A 24,463-nucleotide genomic window follows, 5' to 3' on the forward strand; every position below is an offset into this window, starting at 1 on the left:
TCTGAGCATCAGGCACACAATTCATTTGACTTAAACATGTTTTAGGTAATAGTCATGGAGAGACCGCAAGTCACTGAGTTTGAGAGTATAACCCACGAAGGCCAGATTACAGGTAGATATGAATGCATTGAAGAGGACATTTTTATTGAATACTGCTGGCTAGTGTTGCTACATGTTTGTCCTTGAAGGTAAATATATGTTTTTGAATGTTCTAAGCAAAACTGAATCGCAGGAAACCGGCCACTACACTGTACACACATCACTCTACGACTTAATTACCAGAAACAATCTTCTGTATTTTTTTTTTTTTTTTATCCACCAGAGCTCTCTGACAGCCCCCTGATTAAAAAGCACCATTCATCCCACTTAGCTTGAATACAATTAAGGGACATGGCTTTAAAAGCCCACCCCGGAGCCGCTACCCATCATACATAAAAGGAGCACTCTCCATTGAGGTCTGCCTGTAAATATCATGTTTGATATGAGGTTTTAATCTGCTTAGCCATTCTGAACTATAGAAAGGGCTCATCCGCTCTGTGAAACCCCTATCCAATGGATGTGTGCCTGAGGACGAATGGAAACACAACACTAGTGCGCTATCTGATTAGGTGGGGTTAATTACAGGAGCACTGTTTTGTAGTGGCTGCATGTGAGAGCCGCCCATAAATAGATGGGCCTGACTAATGTGTGCTCACAAATGAATTTTAATTAGCCGGGGTATCACAGACGCGTGGTCTGTTTTGGGTTTTTTCTTGTCACCCAACTGACCCAGCAGTGGGCTGGAGGAGGAGTCGGAGAGAGTATCTGCACCCCGGGGGGGGGGGGGGGGCTGTCCCTGCAGAGCGTGTTGTGCACCAGGACGCTACACGACGTGGCGAGAGGTTAGAAGTGTCACGGACCGAGGTGATGACCACCGAGAGACACGGCCAGGTCACCTTGTACTTTTGTTCTTTCTGCAACGTTTGGCCTTCGTAGATATGTAGATGTTTCAACAATCGAACGTCGATAATACCGCAAGTCAAGCTCAGATGACACCAAACCATGTTTTGGTGTCCCTCCCCCCCCCCCCCCCCCCCTTCTGCACTCCCCCTTCTGCACTCCCCCTTCCCCCACGTTTATGATTGTATTAATTACGTGTCATACGTTTTCCTGGAGGTCAGCAACCATCCCTTCTTGGTCATAAGTCATCAATCTATGTGACTGTGGAGATGAAAAGTCAAGCATGTCAGCAAGGAAACCAGTCAGAGAGGGATCAGCCCATTGATTTCCCACTCAACCAGTCTCAACACAGCCTTCCAGCTTGCATGGGGACTCCAGCAATCACTGGGGTAGAGCGACATGCACTTCATAGGGGCACAATGCATTAGTATTACTGGCAAATAACAATATGTGCACAGTGGATTCATCCTCTGCAACACAATCCGCATGGTGATTGTAACGTTTTGGGAAGTTGTGTTTTACTGCAGCTGAACTTCGTTTAAAAGGAGGGTATTTCTAATTTGAGCATAATAAAGCATAATATCTCAATGATTAGGCTCCTCAATGATTGTGGGCGGTGGAAAGCATTGCAACTGGCCTACTCCAGAATGTAACAGAAGGCAAGGACAGACTGAGCGATCGCAATCACACAGACACACACGGACGGACACACACACACACACACACACACACACACGGACACACACACACACACACACACACGCACGCACGCACGCACGCACGCAAACGCAGCCTGCTGGCTTCTGACAAACCAGCATTATTGTAACATACTCCGCTCCACTCTCCTAAATGGCCAATCTTTGTTGGATCTCACCCTTAATTGGTTAACAGTCTCTGCAGGGCAAGTGAAAGTGGTGCTATTTAAGGCACCACCATGAAACAGCAACACTTTCATCTTGGCAATAACAGGCAACAATTATATTACCAGATTCGAAACCGAGCCCGCTATCTACCGCTAATCAGAAACGCAGCCCATCTGTTCTGTCTTTTTTAAAGCAACTGTTTATGTATGTATGATAAATGGTTTTGGACACTCCAATTACCACTATGGTTATATGGTGATGAATAGCCTTCAATTAGATGTTATTTCTATTAAATTCAGCAATTTAGTATTTTATAGTCTATAGTTGAAGAGTGGCCAACACAAAATCGGCTACAATAATAAGGCCAACTCTCTCAATCGCTCGTTCTCTGTCGACAAAACACACATGTGCATACACATGCACCACAATGTGCAGACGTGCGCTCTCTTTCTCTCTATCATGCATTTTCAGACTGGCTGGAAGACGGGTCAGACACGCGCGCGCACACACACATGCACGCATACTTTCCCTTAGCTGTGCTTTTGTGTTTTGTCAGAATTAATGAGAAAAGTTCCCTTGCCCTAGGGGTAATTAGTGTCCTTGGAGTTAAATAAGCTAATACTTAGACACCTCTGGCACAAGCAATTATGTTTGTGTATTGAATAATTGATTCAAAGAGGGGGGAAGGGCTGCTAATCAGATCTGAGCATAATGAATTGATTTAATTAACAGGGGAATCCGAGGGTCTCTGGGAACTGCGCGCATTTATTCAGAAGCAGAGGCGAGCGCAGCACATAAATTGTGAGGGGAGGCGGTGTGAGTACGCTTTTAGCAGTTGTCAGATTTGCAATTGGATTTGTTGAATATAGTTGCCGTTTCGGAACAAATGAGAACAAGGAAAGAGAATATCACAGCGAGGAGAGCTCAGTCGTTCAGTCGGAGCTCCGGGTCCGCACGCGTGCAGTTAGACCAGAGTAGATTTATAGCTTTTCGGCTTTTCGCATGGAATTGAACAGGAGCAACCAGCGTTGTTTCACTCATTTATCCGCGTTATTTCATAGTTTGGAAAGGCGAATTTCCGAGCGCACTTCCCCGCAGTCAGCAGGCGAATTACTGTCGATATCACGAAGCGTTTAGACGACAATTCATCTTTCGAGGGGGGGGCTTTCGCGGTTATCGAGCCGCACCGAGTCACGCAGCCAGCCGCCGCCGCCGCCGCCGCCGCGCGCTTCAAAGCCATTTGTGAGCAGCCTTTTTTCCCGCTGGAGTCGAGGACGGATCGCCTGGGTTCGGACTCCTCGTTCCTCAGGACGATGGTGTTGGATAAGGAAGAGGGTGAGTAGCTGCCCTGATGTCGCCGCTATTCCGGAGCTACAACCCCCAACGTCGGGGGCAGAAAACTATTGACATTCGGGCACGTTGTGTCCCCGGTCACCACGCCGAGAGACAACCACGTTTCCCCCCCTGTTTTGTTACCTGTTTGTCAGGGGTGGGGTGTTAATAGTCAGGCATGAGCAGCCTACGCATGTTGTGGACAAACTTCCCCTATTTTGACCCTGGGCACACTGACAAGTTTGAGAGTGGATGGTCAGTTTTGTTCCGTTTTCATTATGTCGATCGTTTCCTGTACGACTTTGCGTGTATCGGTCTTTGTTTACGATTTGCAAATTACCGTAAATATATAAACATTGCGAAACGGAGCCTGTAATATATTGATGGACGCTGCTGCTCAAACATGGACACTGTCCTTTTACCTCCCAAGGCTCTCGCGTCTGTGAAGTTACCGCGGCAGCCTTTGACATCATCACGGGATAGCAGATGACATCGGAGTGCTTTTAACGTGATTACAAATTATGGATAGCACAGAGCAACGTTCACTCAGACTCCATCGAAATAGGCCTGCTTCCATTACTTATCTATTTTAATGTATTTAGGTTAATGGGCGAGGCAATCTAATTAATTTCAATTTAAATCAAACTCGCCTCTAATGACGTCCCATTTTGGATGGAACCGATGTTGAGTAGGCTAGATGGGCAGACCATTTATTACACCGGTTATACCTGGCAGCTGGCACTTAGGGTACACTTTTTCCATTAGATAGGCGTTGTTTAAACTCAGGAACCCATACCAACCATAGCCAATGTATATTTGAATAGTATTGCCAATTATTTTAAATCACATACTTCTTCTGGTAAGGCTGCTGTGTGTTGAGACGTGTTTGTCTGACCATATACCGAACTGGAAAGCTCCACTCTCACATCCACCAACCTTAATAGACATTTCTTAATCTTTCAATAAATCTATTGCGTTTGGTTTTAGCGGACACTCCCCCTCCCTAGAGTAATGGGTGCATTTGTAGCCCATTATTTATGTTTGAAAATGGATATTTCATATGTAGTGGAGCATCCTTTCACTTAACCATCTAAAAACCAATAAAGGGATTGCGGCAGAAACATAAATTGGTCTGTCTGGCTGAATCCATGTTGTGCTGCTAATGTACCCAAATTAACTCAACTGTAAATTGCCTCCTTTGGATGTCTGTCTTGCTAAAAGTTCCCTATATGATTCATGATTTGGATTGCTTTTAACAGTTATTGGCTAAGCAATATGGTAAATGTACAAGGTGATGCAAATGGCATTAGTGGGAAAGGATGCACAGAAGCATGTAATGCAGTCAATACTACATTAACTACTGATGCTCAATTACAGAACCAGGGAGAGTGGCTTTTAGGAGCATTAGGACTTGCAGAAAAGCTGAGATCACCTGCTGCTCATTGCCTAAAAGCTTCACCCTTTACTTGCTGGTCCCGACCACAACAACTGTAGCTTTTTTTCTTCTTTTTTTTTGAAGTAAGTAGTCAAAAGAGATGCTTGGATTGTGACGCACTGTGAGCCCTGGCTTTGGCTCGGAGTGTTTATTAGCTCTGAAATTAAAGGCTTGTCAATTAAACTCGTCGTGCCTAATGTAGATGCATAAATCAGTGGTTGTGTAGGAGGAAGACTTATGATCAGGAGCTTTGTATCAGTGCAGCAGCAGCGCTTTGTCTTAGAATCGTTGTTCCTTAATGTGTGTGTGTGTGTGTGTGTGTGTGTGTGTGTGTGTGTGTGTGTGTGTGTGTGTGTGTGTGTGTGTGTGTGTGTGTGTGTGAGCGAGACAGACAGACATTTCTGTACGGCGGTACTGAGGCGTTGTTGTTGCTGTATAGACTTACTGACCCCTTCCAGAAGGAGCACAACAATCATGGGAACAACTAATTAACCAGACCAAAACAGAAATTAATCTTATTAACCTACATCTCTGTCTCAGCTTCAGTAGGTCAATATTGTTGCTTACTGGTTCTCACTTTTTTATAATTATGCAGGCTATATAAACAGGCTATTTTAAGCTAATGGGAATAGAAACCCGTTCTTTTAGGGTGAATGTTAGTTTAACTATTTGTAGATATAGTACATAATTGTATGGTGCTTTCTGTTTTGAAGAACTTGCTTTACTCCGTTTGCACCCTCTCCCACTCCACCAAACAAAAATATGCCTCATGTAAACATTACAATTTTCTCTATGATCTGAGTTCAAAACCATCTTTCATCACTCCAGTGTACAGGACCAGTGCTCTGTTTCTTTACAGTGAGCCACCTGCAAGAGAAAAAAATAATATGTTTTGTTGTTGTGGGTTGGCTATTTGCATCATTGGACTCTTAATTAAAGATGTGCAGAAGTGAAGCCCCTCAATCCTCATATAATACATTTTCTGCTACCTTTGCTTTTTAATTTAAAACCGTGTAAGCACCCTGTCCAATGGAATTTGCGCATTCATAAAGCATGTGATTGAAAAGCAATGTTTCAAATGAATACAGACTGGTGATCTGTCGGATGGTGTAATAAAAGTTGGGCTTCAGGCTCAGATTTTATTTTGAAATAATAAGAATTGCTTCATTCTTTACCAGTGTTACCATGGTAATGCCGTCTTGTAGCAATGTTATATTGATTTAGAAAGTGGACAGTAATATTTATTTTCTGTTATTTGATTTCTAAGGGTTGATTTCTAATTTTCAGATGGAGATTACTTTTATTCATTCCTTAAGTCCTTTCACTTTCCAAAGGAATGTAATTTCTTTTCTATTTTCTATGTTTGCAGCTTATTAGTTTCTGCTTACTTCAAAATTAAACTTGGCTCTCTTAAACATTGAAATTGCATCTATTTCCTGCCCTGGGCCCAAACAATATTATAAATGTATATTGTCAACATACAATTTGCAACCTCTTACCTGCATTGTTTTTAAAACCAAAAGGGAAACAGCCAAAAACATTACAAATAAACAAAACAAAACTTTAACTGGTAGCATGCAGATGAGATGAGCATAGATTATGAGCGTTTTACTATCCTGTAACATACATGCAATAAAGTGTCAATGCCAAGAACAGTGTTTCGCTTTCAGCACCCCCTTGGTCAATCCTAATTTAAGAAACATTTAACATTCAACTACACGTGCAACATATAACATGTAGTTAAATGACCTACACCATGCATTTGATTAAAATCAATACATTTACCATTCTCCTTAAGTGTTTTAATTCCCTTAGATGTTAGATACTGATCTGTTGAGTGCTTGAGTTTTTCCAAGACTCAATTTTTTTGTCACCCACCATGAAATGCACTAGATCCATATCAGCCATGATCGCTTCACATCTGTGAGTGTAGGAGATGTATATCACCATCCATCATCTTAGTGGATTCATAAGGGTATACCGGAAGGACCCCCTCCCCCCCCACCCCCCATGCTAAAGAGCACCCACCTGTCTCTGTCGTATGGAGTTCATGCATTCATCAGGGTCACACACGAGGAGGTGCTCCTGGGCTGATGAGAACATCTTGTTTAAGATCGGCCCACCGCGCTTCTGCAGCTTACTGCAGTACAACACAGGGACTTGGCTGAGTGTCTTATGTCATCATTATTACCCTCCATTTATTTTTGTTATATGTAGCCCTTTTCAAATGAGGTCTAATTGACTGTGCGAGCAGGTGTGTGTGTGTGTGTGCGTGCGTTTATATCATCGTGTGTGTGTGTGTCTGTTGCACACGTGTGTGTCCTTCAGTCTGTCTGTGTACATCAGTGTGTGAAGACACAGTTGCGTATCTGATCAAATAGGGAACTATTAATCAGGCTGTAAGGCCATATACCGATCTTTACAAACATTACTCAGAAAGCACTTCATCAAATCCAGAGATAAGCCTGTATTGAGATAAATAATGTTAGAGGACCTTTTAAACCTATTCCCAGCCACCCTATCTGACACCTGGAGCAGGAAGATGCATGCAGACATGCGCCAAACGCAGTAGCTGTTGTAATATGCTACACTGTTGGTGATCCAACAATCAATCCCTGTGTCATTTGAAACTGTTTTTTTTTTATTTTCTCCTAATCGGAAGAACCTGGAATACAAAAACCATTAGCTAAAACGTATCTATGATGCTTAGTGGTCTGCAGGTGTAGTACTGATACTATAACAAACACTCAATTATGTCACATAGGGTGCTTGATTACCTTTCAGTTTTGCGCATTTATACTCCTTTATGTTGTCATTGCAGAGCTGGGACATTATGCTTTGACACTTGATGCATGCACGGACAAGTTTGTATCTGACTATACAATCAAAATAAAACTTTAATAATCATTCCAGGAAAAACCTGATAGTATTGTGTGACCGTGTGCTTCTTGAAACGCCTCATGTCAGAATGCAAACACTGTATCAGTAGATTACTCATCATCAGATTATGGTTGAAGTAATGTATGTTAAAGCATCCCTCTGTCTCACAGCTATCCAAATACAGCATGCTTACAGTCGTAGTTTTAGAGTCTTAATCCTTAAATAGTCACGGGAAGCATTCAGGTAGGTCAGGGGTCATCTAATGTGTGTGTTTTGTGTGTGTGTGTGTGTGTGTGTGTGTGCATACTTTCTATGCATGTGTCCTGGGGTGTGTGCTATATTTGTACTATATTCACAATATTTGTGTGTGTGTGTGTGTGTGTGCATACTTTCTATGCATATGTCCTGGGGTGTGCTATATTTGTACTGTATTCACAATATGTGTGTGTGTGTGTGTGTGTGTGTGTGTGTGTGTGTGTGTGTTAGTGTGTGTGTTCCTACATATTTCGGTTTTCCTCATCAACTGTTTGCTTGAGAGATAATTATGAAGATTCAGAGACAATGATTCACTCTGTTCTTGTTTGGATTGTTCTCATATCGAGTTGTAATACACGATGATGTGGTTACGACATACAAATAATCTGTTGAGTTTGATGGTGTGAAAGTCACATTTTAATTTGCCCACTAAAAAAACATCTCCATTAAAGTATTAATTTCACCATCAGTCTGTAATGTGAACCTATGAAAGCAATGTTAAAAGGGGAACCATCATGCTCGCTATTATCTAATAAAGGATAGTACTACTTCATACGCTTAAAAATCAAATCTATTTCGGCAAATTAATTGTCAGAAAGTTGGACAATTGATGTCTGGTCTGGGGTTTGCGTTCTCTATCGGTCCAATTTTGAGTTGATGTTGCAGATGACAATTTTCTTAACAACACGCATATGAAGCGCTCCTATATATAAAAAAACCCGCAGATTGGCAGTACCCCTTTGAGTAGCCGTCATGATGCAATAGCTTTTTATATATGGTTACACCTATTCCCGTTTGAACTTTCAAAATGTTCTTCCTTTAAAGAAAGTATTTTTCCGAATCATCTTGATAAGAATTAAAAAACTGCAGAGTCAACTCATGAGATTTTATGTACACATACTAATGTGAAAAAATATTCATCTGCCGAAATTGCATGACATGGTGACTTAGTGAAAATGCTTGGCAATGCATTGTCATACAAAACAACTGTTGAAAAGCCAATCGTCTTCTTCGTCAGCTAATCTCGTCGACGATATTCTGTCACCTTACCAGCTTTGGTAAAGGTTCTGCCCTTTTTGAAAAGGCCTTCAGCACATGTGCTGGCATAGGCCAGAGTTTGGCAACGCGGTGCAACATCACGTCCAACTTCTTCCCCCCCCCCCCCCCCCCCAACTCCAGCCACTCTCATTATTTACAGGAGATGGGGTGTGGAAGAAGGGGGCTTGAATGACATTAGGAGGCCTGTCCTGCCAAATAAGTGCCCCCCCCCCTCCCCCCTGTGGGGAATGTGCATTATTCAAGATTAAACAGTGTCACACAGAGCAGCGCAGTATGGTGCACCCTCCATTTCTCTACACACTGAGGAGCCTGAATGGCACACCTGTCTCCTGGCATATCCTGTGAAATAATAAGAGCACAGTAATTGCCGGGGAGGAACAATTTCATACACCACTTCCTAACCTTGTGAGTGACACACAACTTTAGAGGTCTATGTTGGTTCCTCTCTGAATCAATTTTTAATGTAGACCAGTGTTTGTGCATTACTGACTTCGGCTCGGTGGCAGAAAGTGGCTATGCCGGGTCTAATGGTGCGGCATTTCTTATTTTTTTTTATTCCATTTTATAATTATTAGATATTTTTATTCATGTGATGAATCATGGAAGAGGCAGATACAAATATTGTCCCTTTACTGCACTTAAAAAAAAAAATCGAGAAATAGATTGATTTAGCCAGCTATTCAAATGTTAATGCATTCTATGGAGAGGGTGAACTGAACTTGCACCTATGAAAATGAAGATGCATTCATCTCCCTGAGTTATTGACAGTTTGCCGTCACTTATATTGAAGTATGGTCAGGTAATGGCTTTGAAGGCAGCTTTATCCACACACACACCCAGACCCTCAGCACACAAGGACCAACAGAATGCCCACAGCTGATTGGCCCGGGTGCAGTGGCAGGTTTTCCCTTCTCTTAATGTCAAGCCTCAGGCACTTTTATGATCTGTCTTCTCTCAGAGTCCTCGTGGGTTTTTAGTTGTGGTAATCCAGAGTGATGAAACCCTGAATGTTATTTTTTTTATTTCTGTATTTTCCACTCCTTCTCATTCATCTTATTCCCCCCGTCTGCCCGGGCTGTTGACAGCTCACCTTCTCCGCGCTGTAATCTCACCGTGCTGGTGAGCAACCCAGTGTTGGAACGAGTCACTTTCTGTAATAATATGAAAACTCCTGCCAGTTTCACGTCTGAAATAAGCAGTAATGAATTTAATTAGAAAGCTGTTGCATATCTCTGCGATAGAGTTCTTTTAATTAACCCCATGTGAATAAATTAAAAATAATAGGGGCCTGGAACATGTGGGGAAAGAAAACAGGCTAATGAAGTTATCCGTTAATTGGTACGGCATCTGCAGCCAAACCACACTGAGCAGGGGGGGGGGAAGCCCAAGGAGCTCGGAAGAATGCCTTCTGTGAGCACGGGGCCCGGCTCTCTTTAGGAAAAGGGCCACGGGCCCCGTTGGCTGACTCCGAGTGCAAGAAATGCACCTCTGACGTGATGGAAACGACCGCGAGGGCGGTGGGGAGGGAGGGAGAGAAGACAAGCCTGTTCCAGGACGCTCTGCCGAGACTCCCCACGCCGGGGCCCTGACGCGGGGGCCAGTGTTATTGCAGCCCTAATGTGGCCGGCTCATTTGGAGCGGATCAGGAGTAATTATGGTGGGGGAAAGTGGCTGCCGACTGTGCAGGTCAGGACACTTGTAACATGTGAAAAGAGCAATTATTCCAGGAGACAAAACCCTCCCTTATCCTGGGCAGGGCCGGGGTCAACGCGAGGGACGGCTGGGCTGCGTTTTTTTTCGCCGGGGGCCTTATTAGCCAGTGCCGTCTGCGTGGTTTGAGAAAGTGCATCTTGTTAATAATGAACAGTCCCCTGCTCATGTGCCGCGGCCCCCGCTGCTCCGTCTCCCTCACTCCCCTTACTTACTGAGAGTGTTAATTATGTCATAAGCAGAGCTTGCAAATAGACGCTCTTTCACCGGGGGCCAGATATACCTCTAGAGCTGTAAATGTGGCTAACAGTGGTGCAGTATCATAGATGGATCTTAAATGGAGGACTGCTGGTCTCTGTCCAATTGAGAAAGGTGTGTTTTTTTTCTGCGGCAGCCCGTGTGTGTGTGTGTGTGTGTGTGTGTGTGTGTGTGTGTGTGTGTGTGTGTGTGTGTGTGTAACCATTCATATATTTTATTTCGCTCTTTTCTTGCAATCTGCTCTAAGGATGGGGGGGGTAAATGAATCACAGAGTTGCCTGGATTGTTCTTATCTGTCTGAATACATTGACCGGTCCGCTTTCACTAAGCATGTGTATTCCAGCTGATATTGTTACCAGATGTCTTGCATTTTGTCTTGGCAGTAATGAGAGATGTGTCCACGGCTCAATTACAGTAATGACGGGAGCTGAATGAAAAGGACAGATTCACACAGACAATAGCGAGACATCTGCCTGCGATCCTTATTAACCTTAGTGGTAGACGCCAAGCCTAAATTCTCTTTTGGATTGCCATGGCCACAACATTTACAGTGCTGGCTGAAAAACGAAAGACTGGGAATTCAATTAGTAACTATAGCCCCCAGAGCTACAGATCCAATTCTGATCTTTTGTAATTCGGCAACAGTTTGGGATTTTAAACAGTTTAACGACACATGTTTCTGCCTTGTTCTTTCCATGAATTTTGAGTAAAGATGTATTCAGTTTTAGTATTCAATTTTAGAATAACACAGTATAGTATTAATTTACAGATTCTAAAATAATCCCCCTCTATTATTTTTGGCCTTTCTGTGCGTTCTTATGTTTTGTTATGCCAACCCCTGCTGCTTTAAAATATAATCAACCTTGGTATTCTGCAAAAGTGGTTGAACTTTCAAACTCCTTCTAAAAAGCTACTTGGCATTACTTGTGCTTATCCAATCCACCTTGTGTAGCTCAACCAACCTCTGCAGCTGGTATGAGAGTGTGATGACGTGGTACAAACAATATCAAATCATCCGACATACATAATAGAGGCCGCAAAAGTCTAAACAGTAGCAAATCAAAATGTCACGGTGACAGAGCGATCTATCCAACACTACCTGTTTAATGATCATCCTCTATCGATCAATAACCTTGTTTATCACTGCTTGTGGTGGTGTTGCGTGCATATCCAATTATCCATACTACTGTGTGGTGGCATACAGAGAAGGATGTCAACTGAAAGCAGGAAGTACAACTGACTGGAGGCTTTAAGAGTGTGATTAGGGTGTCCCCCATGGAACAGTTTAAAGATTTATCCTGTCTGAGTAATGTCAGAAGTTCAGAGCATCAGTAGACGGCGATGACAGTGCAGAGGACGAGAACAGTTGTTTCATTGGAGCGGATGTCATTAATTAATTTACCCTGATGGTTCCTCTGTGCATCGTATATTACGTTGGCCGTGTGATGACCAAACTGGCACTATGCAGCTTGGGGTGGTTACAGGCCTCTAGACAGAGGTCATTTGCTCCTCTCACAGAATTGTCTACACCCCTATCGTCCTAATAATGTTACAAAAAAAACAAACATCAAACCCACAGTACTGAGTACATCACCACCCCTGGTGGGTTCCACCAACATCTCATGTAACATATCACACGTGTTTTTGTTTTTGATATGTTAAGCCTTAAATGAAAAGCATGAGCCACAAAATGGGAGCTAGATGGTCAGTGGGCTTGTCATGCCATTGGTACATTTGTAATGTATGGCCCGAAACTCATTAATGTCATTTACATATAAACTTGGGTTAATTCTTCTTCTATATTCTATACCAATATCATCTGAGCTGCAAAAGAACAATAAGTAAAGACACGAGAAATAAATCGGACTAAGGAAGCAAACAGTTAGACGGTTGTTGGAGGTAACTTGTGGAAACCTTTAAATATAACACAAATCATATAATGAAAGAATAAGAAATATGATGACTAATAATACATTTGTGGTTCCTGACTGTACATATGAATCTGAATGAAATGAGAAAGGTCATTGAATTGCAACACATCCAATTATTCTATCTATCTATAATTTCCTTATCTGGGGAACGTATTGCCATGTATATACAGTAATTGCATTTCATTGCTTACAAATGTGTCTTGAGGTGTTTCAAAAGGATTATTTTTGATTCAAAGCTTAACATATCAAAAAAGGGTTGTCACATTGATTGGATTTCTGATAACTGAACAGATAAATGTATAGGTAAGTGTAAATGGGCCAACGAAAGAAATTGGATCCTATCTCTATAATGGAAACTACATGGCCTGACAGATTCCTTAGGATACAAAAATAACACCTGTACATATTATCGGAAGATAAAAAGTAGAGATGGAAACAGGGGCACATGACAGGCTCTTTATAACAAACGGTAATGCCAAATAGAATTAAAAAATAAAAGATATTTGGCAAAACAATGCGTTGTTCTTTTGAACTTTCAGAAGTCGTGTACAGCGAAATGTGCGTATGAGTACGACTCACGACATAAAGAGTCAGTCAAGTGTCTTTCTTTTGGGTGACATGGAATGACACCGGAAGACCGGAGTGGACTTGTATCTGTTAAATGGATCGGATTAAGTGGAGACCGCTGCCTGCTTGGCCGCTGTGTTTCCTTTCATAATGCAGCTTTTCACTCCTCTAAACTTTCTGCATCCCACTTTCAAACAGCACAGACTGATGACAGGTGCAAGGAAACATCTCGTGGCATTAAGGGACTTGGCAAGACCTTTACTTTACACAAGCCGTCTATTCTGACACTACTCTTTGTTTAGAAACTTTATGCTTACTGCTTGCTGCGGTATTATTGAAGACATTTCACAAAGGCTGCCTTTGATAGAAACAGCCAAGCTTGTAGCTGTTGTTCGGGACCAGCTCTAGGAAAATTGGGATCAGTTGAAAGTCTTTTTGTCCCCTTGTAGATGTTGGAACTATTTCTGTATTGAGACGTCATCCTATCCAAACGAGGCTTGAAGCGTAAACTGCCATGAGGCTGGTTTGAGTTAGTTTGTAACTGTATAACTGTAACTGTAAAAAGTGTATAGTCCAATAGAGCTTCAAACAGTGACAGACTCACAGGTTAAGCTATGGCCTTTGCAGACTTGATGTAAAACAAAAGAACGATCTGTTTTAAGGGTATATAGAGGGTAGGGTTCTCAACCAATTAGAAGTAGTACTATGGTGGTCGGGGAACGACCTTTGTGTATAATTAGTTTTCTTATTTAAAGCAAAGATTTTGAGCAGAATAACTAATTGGCTGTCATGAAAAGCAAATTAAAGAATTTTGTGTGATTCCACGAGGAATAGCTTTAACCTGCGTCTCCCGCTCCACGCATGCCTTCAAACACACACACACACACACACACACACACACGTGTGCACGCAAGGTAAATCAGATACAGACACACACACACACACACACACACACACACACACACACACACACACACACACACACACACACACACACACACACACACACACACACACACACACAGACGCAGGCATTTTTCCCCACTCCTCATTAAGCCTGTTTTTAGTTCTGTGGAAGGCTGTCAGGCGAGCCCCGTCGGCATACCTGCAGAGAGCTCCCCTAACAAGCCATGAAATGCAGGTAGCAGACACCGCGCCCTTAGCTAGTGTGGCATGCATTTGAAGCTTTTTAGCTTCATTTACACTGAACATTGGTATTTATAGTGGGTTTTGTGATCCTAATGTGCCCGGCTTCAAGGGGTCTGTTTTGGGGGGGGGGGGGGGGGGGGGGAGCGGCAGGAGAGGTGCTGGAGCTGCAGGGCAGGCCCGGCGCTAATTGATGGCTCCCATCAACACCGCCGGACCAATTAGCCTACCCTCTCTCTCTCTCTCTCTCCACTTCTGATAGAGAGGAAGAGGAGGAGGAGGAGGACGGCTCCACACCAGCCGAGCACTTACCCACACAGAAACCAAAGCCCTGGATTTGACTAACAAGCTCTCTCTTCTTTCTTTCACTTCCATTTTAAAGGGGGAAATTCTAATTATGTTACATTCATAGCATTACTGATGTGTGCAGGGCGAGCCATTTTCCAGGGCAAATCTGGACCCAGTGACGTGCTTTTTTTTGTTAGTCCATCTGTGTAAGCACATATGTGCAAAAGCTTGCAAAAGCTGTGTGTGTGCGTGTGTGTGTGTGTGTGTGTAAGCACGTGTTTGCAAAAGTGTCTAAGCTGTGTGTGTGTGTGTGTGTGTGTGTGTATGGCACATGTACATAAGATAGTGAGATGTACTTCCCTATAGCAAAATAAACAGTAAGAGAAAAGAAAGATCGAAATTATATTTTTTGGTGAAAAACCCCCAAAAATTGACAGGCGTAAAAGGAGGAGGAGAGTTGCAACACAGAGCAAGGCACCAGCCGGGTTACCCACAGTGTATCTGTACGACCCAGAGCCAACCACCCCCGGTGCTCAGGGCAACAGCGAGTGAATCAAACTACAATACGGCCCTATGTAGAGAGTAGAGAGGCACACATGTCATACATCCGTCCTCTCCCCCCGCGTGTACACGTATGTATTATTATGTTCCCCCCCCCCACCGCGCTGCACGACACGCGTATACAGATAAATAAATCCTCGACGCTCGCGCTTCTGGACCGAAAACACCTTTTTAAAAGCACATTTATTTTTTCGTTTCGCGCGCGGGGGGTGGGGAGGGGGGGTGGGGGGCTTCGTGGACACAACGATATATACAAATTACCGATTGAGCCCCCCGCCGATGCCTCGCCCCGGCGTTTCTTTCTTTTTTTGAGAAATGTGTTCTGAAAGTGGAGTGGCGAGTGGCGTCCACTGTGTGTTCTTTTAGACGGATCAATAGCTCAGTGTGTGAGAGTGTCTTAAGAGCTGTTGTCTTGTGCTTTCAGCTGTGGCAGACCTGTTAGTGCTGCGGAGGGGAACCGCGTAGCCCCTGCCTCTGTACCGGCGGTGGCCTGGGGGGGGGGGGGGGGGGGGGGGCGGCGGGGGGGGGGCTTTTAGTCCAAACACAAATGTCAACCACACATACACTATTAGTGTTTAGTGCAGTTATTAAATGGACTTTATTTGTCCTTTAGGGGGCTAAGAGGCACACTTAAAAGGGACCTGCGCGACAGCGGGGCAATTTGCGGGTTTGGTTACTTAACTGGTTCGTTGCAGACATGTGTACGGATAAGTGTATAAGGAGCACGGGGGCTGTGCGTATGTATGTGTGTGTGTGTGTGCTTTCTATGTGTGCTTGCATGTACAAATGCATGTGTGTGCACGCGCGTGCGTGCCGTGAGAGAGATTGAGTGCACACTGAAAGGCACTTAGGCCATAACATATCTCACTGGGGTCTGGTAGCAACATGTTTGTGGTCACAGGCTTTTAAAAAGGTTAATGTTAATCTATACCAAACAAAGCCCATGAGAAGCTTTTACAGCTGTGGACAGTTGAGTGAAATGAAATGGTAGGAGGCAAACACACTATACAGCATGCTGTAAATACCGCAGTCAGCGAAACCAACAAATGTGTGCGTACGCTGCGCGCGCAGCGCGCGTGTGTGTTTGCGCATGCGTGTTTGTGTGTGTGTGTGTGTGCGTACAGTGCGTGCGTGCGTGCGTGTGTGTGTAGGCGCAAAAGTCCTGAAAATTACAACTAGATGTGCCTCGCTCTGAAGCCTGCACAAAGTGATCAAAATAAGTCGTATTCCGTGTATTACAGCGTGTTCCCAGGCAGTGGCGGTGGGGTGAGTAAGAGAGTAGTCCGCTGTGACCCGGCTGACTATCTACATGGAAGAGTGTTTTCTTTAATGCATATGAAAGCAGGGAGTCAGCGGGCTGTGGCCGAGGCGCCCGGACAAGCTGCGGCGCTTATCAAAAATAGAACATGAAAAGTCACTCGTGTTTCCCGGGCAGTAAATCACACGTGGCGTACTTGTCTCCTTATCGCCACAGGTGTGCCGATGCTCTCTGTCCAGCCCAAAGGGAAACAGAAGGGGTGCGCTGGCTGCAATCGCAAGATTAAAGACCGCTACCTGCTCAAGGCCCTGGACAAGTACTGGCACGAGGACTGCCTGAAATGCGCCTGCTGCGACTGCCGCCTGGGGGAGGTGGGCTCTACCCTCTACACAAAAGCCAACCTCATCCTCTGTCGCAGGGACTACCTGAGGTAAGGGACGCACGACCCCCTTCCCTCCCAGGACAGATAGGGGGGGGGGGGGGGCCGCACAGCCTTAAAGACCCTCGCTGTTATCACGCTGCTCCTCCAAATTAAACAGGATTAGTTTTTTTTCCCCGAGCCCTTAATAACGCCAGCTTGTTTTCTGTCACATCGTTGGAGGTTTGCAGAGGAACACTGTTGTGTGTAGCAGTAGTCCTGATGTTATGAGACGATGGGCGTTTTATATTGCCAATTTTACTCTACTATATACATTTTATTTGTCTATATAAATTTGTGTAGGTATCAAAAAGATGCCTTTACCATGAAAAACCCATTCTATATTCCCAAACGATACATGCTACACATACTATACTCAGAACTTGAAAGAGGATAGGTTCGACCAATTAAAACGAAACCACATAAACGTATTGTGCCAATTTACCTGCCACTGATCTAAAAGACAAATACTAGTACTGCGGTACCAAGTATTAACGTGACATCACACACCTTACCGTGTGTTAGTACTTCGCTGTGTGTGTGTGTGTCTTCGTTTCCTCACAATTTCACTGCCCTTCCCCATGTTTACATGGGGAGGACAGAAGGCCCCCCCCCCTCCCCACCCCCCCACCCCCCCCCCCCCCACCTTGGGGTAGCTTTGAATCTGGGTAGCGCTAAAGCTGAAGGCTGAGAGGGATGGCTCCAGGCTGGTGCCTCAACCAGAGTCTGTGGACCACCCTCCTGTCCCCACCCCCCCCCCCCCCCTCGCCGCTTCCTACTGCCATCTGCTCGCTAAATTAAACATGATCATTTCCTGGGCGTTAAGTCCCATTCCCAATGAGATCCCGACATTTATCCTGCAGGTTCCCTCGGGGCCAACTTAGAGACCCTGCCACCACAGGCCTCTCCCTCAGTCTCCCTGCCCTGTGCTATCATGTCCCAACCCCCCCCCCTGTCCCCTGTCCCCCACCACCCCCGTCCCCCGTCCCCCCACAAGACACCCCGTTCACACGCCCTTCCTCTGCACACACCCTGCTTTGAATCAGACCCGCCTTCACTTCACACAGAACTGTTTGTAATAACTACGAAAACATTTCATTACAAATCAAGGTTAACCCTCATAAAAAATAAAAAGCATGCATACATAACCCAACAGTAACGTCATCGTTTAGTTCCCTACCAGCACCCTGTGAGGGCTTACTAGCTGGCTACGGAGATAGGCCCATTATCATCCGTCAGTGCTCAGCGAGAGTTGGATGGGTGTAAGATACAGTGGGCAAGGTCAACCTGAACCCTGCGCCGTCCCTGGATGGGCCAAGATGAATAACAATAAATGTGGTAAATGACACGCGATGGCAGGAATAATTAGGCGCCGTCGCATGACTACAGACTTAACCCCGTGTCTCCCGTCAGTGGGGCGTCGTCGGGTGTGTGTTCACAGAGCCAGCGAGTGTTAGCAAGCGCGTTATAAGGCAGTGACGCAAAAGAGCAGACGACGAGCGCGATCTGAGAGCGGAGTGGCGCTGAGGGAAAAGTTTTCAGACGGGGGAAGATCAGTGGGAAGCGGAGAGAGGTCTGTGGGAATACGAAGAACAAAACAACACTTGAAATCAGCAGGAAATGACACGGAAGTGAGAATAAATTAAGGGGGGGGGGGGGAAGGGGGAGAGCTATCTCTCTCGTGTTGCTACATCACCGCTGATGCCGAAAAAACTAAAAAAAGATCCTGCTTGGATTGGCTCCACCCGGAGACAAAGACATAATGCTTAAAGGCTGGCCATGCTTGAGATGAATTATGTCACGTGCTGTTGTTTATTTGTTGTTGAAACATTGTAGTAAACACTTTTATTTATTTTTTTTTACCTTCAAACCCCCCCCCGGCTTGAGATGCTAGCGATGAATCGTGTTATTTATTAAAAAAAAGATTGTTTAAAGAACCCCTTTAAAGAAATTATTAAAGTATTAAGAGAGTATTTAGCTCACTCCGTGCCCCGACGGGCCTGCCTGCCTGCCTGGCTCTGTGCTACGGAACAAAGGCCGTGCTCACCTGCAGTAATGATTATTAAATATGGGCACCGATTCAGCCTCCTGTACAGCCACGCTGCATAAAGGACAAGCGGGTGGATCAAACACACTTCATATATTTGCCTGGGATTGGAGCTGTGCCATGTTCACATTAATTATACTCGGAGCTCCATCTGTGTTTGTCCTCCGGTAACCCTGGCAACATCTTCAATGCACCTTCACCGTCCTGAAACGAGCACCAAAGTTGCACAAGTTCACTTTTTTAATCACTTTGACAGACAACTCCATCAACTGAAAACAGCTGCGGTTATTAGCATGTGTGATTCACACACTTGCGCCGGGCTGCATTGTAGTGAAGAGCGATTGATTCATTAGGCCTTTCATTTCTTCACGGAGGCCCAGGATGGGGTGACCTCGCCAGAGATATGACGAGCAAGGGGTGCTTTTGATCATCAGGCACCCAAGATCACCAGGAACCCAAGCAGAATCATTGATATTCTTACGTTCAGAGATCAGAGTGGACTTGACAATTACTATACTCCTCACAGAGTAATGTTCTCAGCAAATTCTTTATATGGTTACCGTGTTTATATTGAAATCTTTGATGCAATTATCTGAATAGAATTTTATTCGTTACACATGTGTCACTGCCTGGGGACGCATGAGAAAATGCTAAATATTTATTTAGAAATGCATTATATATCTCCCTGTATAAGATCTGAAAGGCTAGAGCTCAACTGCAAACAAGGTTCGGAGTAAGCAATGCAGCATGTCAGTGTTGAAGAGCAGTCAGACATGGCCTTGTAAAGCACAGTAGAACAGCATGATACAGAATGCACTGCGCCACTAAAACTAATAAAGTTCAAGCTTTAACCCTTTACTGGAAGCATAACTTTATATAGTATCTGAATCTCTAACTAGGATGTGACGTGTATTTTACAACACTGTCATTCTGGAAAAGGGAATTTACAAAATGCATTCTGGTATAATGTCTCCATAATATGTAACCTTACTTTATCCCTTTTTTAATGTAGCCTAATGGCAATGATGATGACCCTCATCAACAGAGTTGTCATTGTATCAAATACATCCACAACTTCAGTAGTTGTGATAGTGTGATAAAAATCAATAACTGAAGATAAGAATACTTTCTTTTTTAAGTTATAAAACGTAACGGCAGGCCTTTCGACTCTCTGCACCAATGTAAATCGTAACACAGAGCCTTGTAAAAGAAAAGGTCAGGCTCTTACCAAACAGCATTTGTCAAATTTAATTGCAGAGGATAGACTTAGGCTTACATACCTCTAAGGAGCACACTGCTGGAGGTGTTTGCAAGCCCCTTAAACTTAGGGTGGGGATCCTTCCACTGTGCTCCTGTTGGGGGGAATCTCACGAGGTGTTTATCTCAGCATCCCAACATGCCTCTTAATAGAATAGTCCACTAACTGAACACATGCGAGTTACACAAAGAGCAGTGTCCACTGTGAAGAGGGTAATTGCCAAGAAAGGTTACAATAAGTAAGAGCTGTTAACGAACGTCTGCGGTCAGGATCTCGGCACGTCAGCCTCAGTAATTGGGCACGGCTGTCAAGGTTCTTTCATAGCCCTGGTTCTCCCTGAGAGACCTCGGTGCATGACCCCTCGCGAAAGGTCAAGCCCAGGTCGAGAGCAGCAGCAGTTCAACCCATTAGGCTTTGTTAATTTTATAGCTTTTTAAGGTTGATATGCTTAGTGGTAGAAAGCAATGTATCATGTGGAGATATTTTTTTTCTCTCAAGTACATAATGAGACACAATGAGTTGCTTGTTGTGAGTGGTGCATGTAAACACTGCGCGGTTGGAATCTCAACATGCGTTTGCCATGGAAGGTTTTGGATGAAGGTATGATCAAACATTGTCATACAATAGCCAAAGAAAACACAACATCTGGCATTTAGTAATGATCTCACAAACATATTAAATATGTAAAAGTATGACAATAGCTTTTTTTATTTTTGCCACTTGACACATGTTCAAGGAAAAGGCATCTTTAATTTAGAGATAAGATCATAATTTAAAAAGGGAATCCATTGTTCCATGGCTTCACATTTTAGAGAAAGAACATAAAGTTCTCTTTTACAAAGTTGGGCTCTGTGGGTGGCAGATGTCCTATTACTCACTTAACTCACCAGTGAGGCTGATCTTTCTCTTACACACCTTCTGAATTGGACTATTTCTCGTGGCAACAAACAGCTGTGCTCTCCGGGCCTATATATTGCAGTCTCCGATTTCCCCGTTCCTCAGGGGCAGCAGGCCCTAATTAGATGCAGGGTCTGCTGTAGAGACTCTCTCTCTCTAACAAGGTGAAAGCAACTGGAGGGGACTTGCAATAACGAAGCACAACATCAACTTGGTGGCCCCTCTCTCTCTCGTTGAGTTGTACAACTTGAGCGCAACGTGTTTAACACGCTGTTGGAATGGCGGTCTACCGTGGCCTTATCGCCCTCTCGCGCTACTGAAACGGACCTCCCCCCCCTTCCCCTTCCACACAGAACACATCAATCTACCTGCGATTCGGAATCTCTAAATTAAACCCAGAAGCAGGTGCTTGGAAGATGAAAATGTAAATGCGACGGGCCAAGTGTTGTGGGTTGTCGCTGGCTGGCGAGAGGAGCGAGAGAGAGAGAGAGAGAGAGTGCGGTGGGTGCCGTGTCTCCTCGCACCGCTTTTGACCCCCGCCACTTCATTCCTATCTAATAAGCTTAAACAAGCAGCCGCAAAACGCTTGGTTTTCAAAGCCCCTTCTGTGCTCTGCCAAACATTTAGATACCGCTCCAAGGTAACATCTCCCTCCGCTCTCTCAGTAGCCATCCTCCTCCCCCCACCCCCCCCCCCCCCCCCCCCCAACGATTCAGAGAATCATGAATGAGCACATGAGAGAGAAGGGAGCTTTTTATAACATTTGACTATGGTGTAGCATTGAGCATGGTGTAAATAACCTGGTGTGCTTGGCTTCCAGTCTTACCAGGTACTTCAGTTTTGAACAAAGGGAAACTTGCACGTTTTCAATCATTCTGCCTCAGACCTGTTTTTTTTTTTTGTTGCCTTTTTTGTCAGACTGTCAGAAAATCTTTGAGAACGAGATTAAAACCTGGTGATCAATTTAATGAGATCATTAGCCAAGAATTAGCATTTATATTTCCAAATCCTAATTAAGAAAAAAACATTACACAATAGAATGCTTGTGCCAAGAAATATCAGTGTATACCATTAAACTTCCCCAATTTGCTATTTGTTATTTTGTGTAGCTTTGTATTTTGCGTCAGCATACTAAGGTTAATCTTTGTGTCTGTGTTTCTGTATCCCAGGCTCTTTGGAACGACGGGAAACTGCGCTGCCTGCAGTAAACTGATCCCAGCCTTTGAAATGGTGATGAGAGCAAGAGATAATGTTTACCATTTGGACTGTTTCGCCTGTCAGCTTTGTAACCAGAGGTAAGGACTGAGATCAAAATGGTTCTTAACAATTAGCTTTTTTTTTTCACGTCTTGGGTTGAGAGTGTTAAGAGTTTGGGAGTAACTTTAATACAGATTGACTAGTCAGTGAATATAAAGGCTGTAAAAAAAATAAAAAATGTTATCAAGCTGAACACATACTATAGCTCCAAACAAAGACTTTCACCTTGAAACAGGTTATGTCTTCACATTTGCAACCACTATCTGAAAAAAACAAATGAACAATAAACTGAATTGTAAATATTGTCATACCTATTACTTCTTGTTTGGTATTCCCATGTACACTTTGGTAGCAAATGCATCAGCGGTCAATATTAATTCATACAAATACAATTTGACTGCCTTGCTATTTCAGCACACCTTAAGCTACATTTATAACAACGCTCTTGTATTTATTTCATTATATTCTATCAAGACCTCTCTCTGGCCCTTTTGTCTGGGTTTTTGTTTCGGGGCCATGAATTGTGCAACAGCTAGACTAGTCCAAGGCAAGGTCAAAGTGGATATTTTAATGGCCGTCTGGTGTTACCAGACACCACAGAAATAAGCTACCTCACAGACTTGGACTTACACGGACGTGAAAATGTATTTCCTTAGAGATGGTAATTATTAATGAATTATGAAGGGCATAACACATGATATGCCATACTTTAATCTACTGTTAATAATAGAACGAGCCTGCCAGCAGAAGTTTCTTTGCGCGGCTGAAAGATGCGGTTGACCCTATTCCTGCACTCAGCACAAGCTCATTAACCTTAAAGAGACCAAATTCACTTAACACGACAGGCACCTGCTCTGAAGGAACACTGGCCCGAGTCTCTGGAAGACAAGCAGCCAGCTCTAACAAGGCGCCGCCTCGCCACAACTGTGACTCTACTGCCAGCACCAGACACATTACAAGAGCCGAGCCGTGCTCAACTTTGCTCTAATCTCGTCCACCCTTGAGTCTCATCATTGAGACGCCGTAACGGAAACGCAAACAAAGAGGACGATTGCAGCGGGGGAAGAACATACATGGCTACAGTCATTCTACCCTACTGTGCACGTCCCTTCTTCTCCGATTCTATTTTGGACTTAAGAGTGAAACAATTCTTGACAATAGGCACCAAAAAGATGGTGTCTAAACTCAAGCCTCTGGCAGGGTATCCTTGGAAACCGCTGTGGTAATGGTGCTTCTCTTGCCAGGCATGAGAAGGTTGTCCCTCACTGGGCGCCAGACCCTCTGTCTGTTAGGTTTGAAATGAAAACGTTTGAATCTACCTTAAATTGAAGCACAGCCTTCAAAGAACCGATGGCCACCAAACGAGTCTTTGAATCCCAAACAAGAAACAACGCGCCGTTGTTCATTGGGTGTATAACGGAAAAAGTTGCACGCCAAATGTTTTCAATCAAGGCGAGGCGCGCAGTAATGGAAATCAACGGCTGCTTATTCTACAACTGCCAGAGCAGAACAGAGTCATTATCAGTTTATCAGCGCGCGCGTTCGCTCTCTAATGACACCCAACGGTGGTGACATTTTGTCCCCTAACGTTGTCTTTATCTTTCCCCCCCCCCATCTTCTGCCAACAGGTTTTGTGTGGGAGACAAGTTTTTCCTAAAAAACAACATGATTTTGTGTCAAATGGACTATGAGGAGGGGCAGCTGAACGGGAGCTTCGAGACACCGGTCCAATAGTTGCACCCCGACGGCAGCAGCAGTTGGCCCCCCCCCCCCACACGTACACACGAGATGTTCTGCTGCACTTGGACAGAGACAAGCGTCTGCTTGCCTGCAATACTTTTTAAAACACCTTTATCAGCCCCTAAAGACTCTATTGTAAATGTTCTTCTCCCCCTACCCCAACACTGAGCAGTTACAAGTTTTGATGTACAGTTGTGCCTGCTTAGCTGAGCACTGTATTGCTTGTATGTTTTTTTGGTGAAATTTGTTTAGGAATTATTTTATTTTTATTTTCCTTTTGGAAATGGTTATTCGGAGGGTATGTACAGTCTGTTTTCTCTGTATATATAAACTGGAACAATTATTTTATGAAATGTAATGCAAT

At 44.1% G+C, this 24,463-nt stretch overlaps 1 protein-coding gene across 1 annotated transcript; it reads left to right on the forward strand.

Annotated features, from left to right (window-relative positions):
• Nucleotides 1-3,032: 3,032 nt before the first annotated feature.
• lmo1 (LIM domain only 1) lies at nt 3,033-24,122 on the forward strand. Its single transcript, XM_084476263.1, has 4 exons — nt 3,033-3,137; nt 16,699-16,912; nt 22,272-22,397; nt 23,988-24,122. The coding sequence occupies exons 1-4, from the start codon at nt 3,116-3,118 to the stop codon at nt 24,091-24,093; spliced, it is 468 nt and encodes a 155-aa protein (XP_084332389.1). The 5' UTR covers nt 3,033-3,115; the 3' UTR covers nt 24,094-24,122.
• Nucleotides 24,123-24,463: the final 341 nt, after the last annotated feature.

This window comes from Micromesistius poutassou, assembly GCF_964030765.1.
Source record: "Micromesistius poutassou genome assembly, chromosome: 12".
Lineage (NCBI taxonomy): Eukaryota > Metazoa > Chordata > Actinopteri > Gadiformes > Gadidae > Micromesistius > Micromesistius poutassou.

What these genes read in the sequence shown, in the direction of transcription:
- lmo1 (XM_084476263.1), top strand. Translation starts at nt 3,116, where the DNA reads ATGGTGTTGGATAAGGAAGAGG. An exon ending in TGTCGCAGGGACTACCTGAG is followed by an intron (nt 16,913 to 22,271) that starts GTAAGGGACGCA and finishes TCTGTATCCCAG; the next exon opens with GCTCTTTGGAACGACGGGAA. An exon ending in TGTCAGCTTTGTAACCAGAG is followed by an intron (nt 22,398 to 23,987) that starts GTAAGGACTGAG and finishes TTCTGCCAACAG; the next exon opens with GTTTTGTGTGGGAGACAAGT.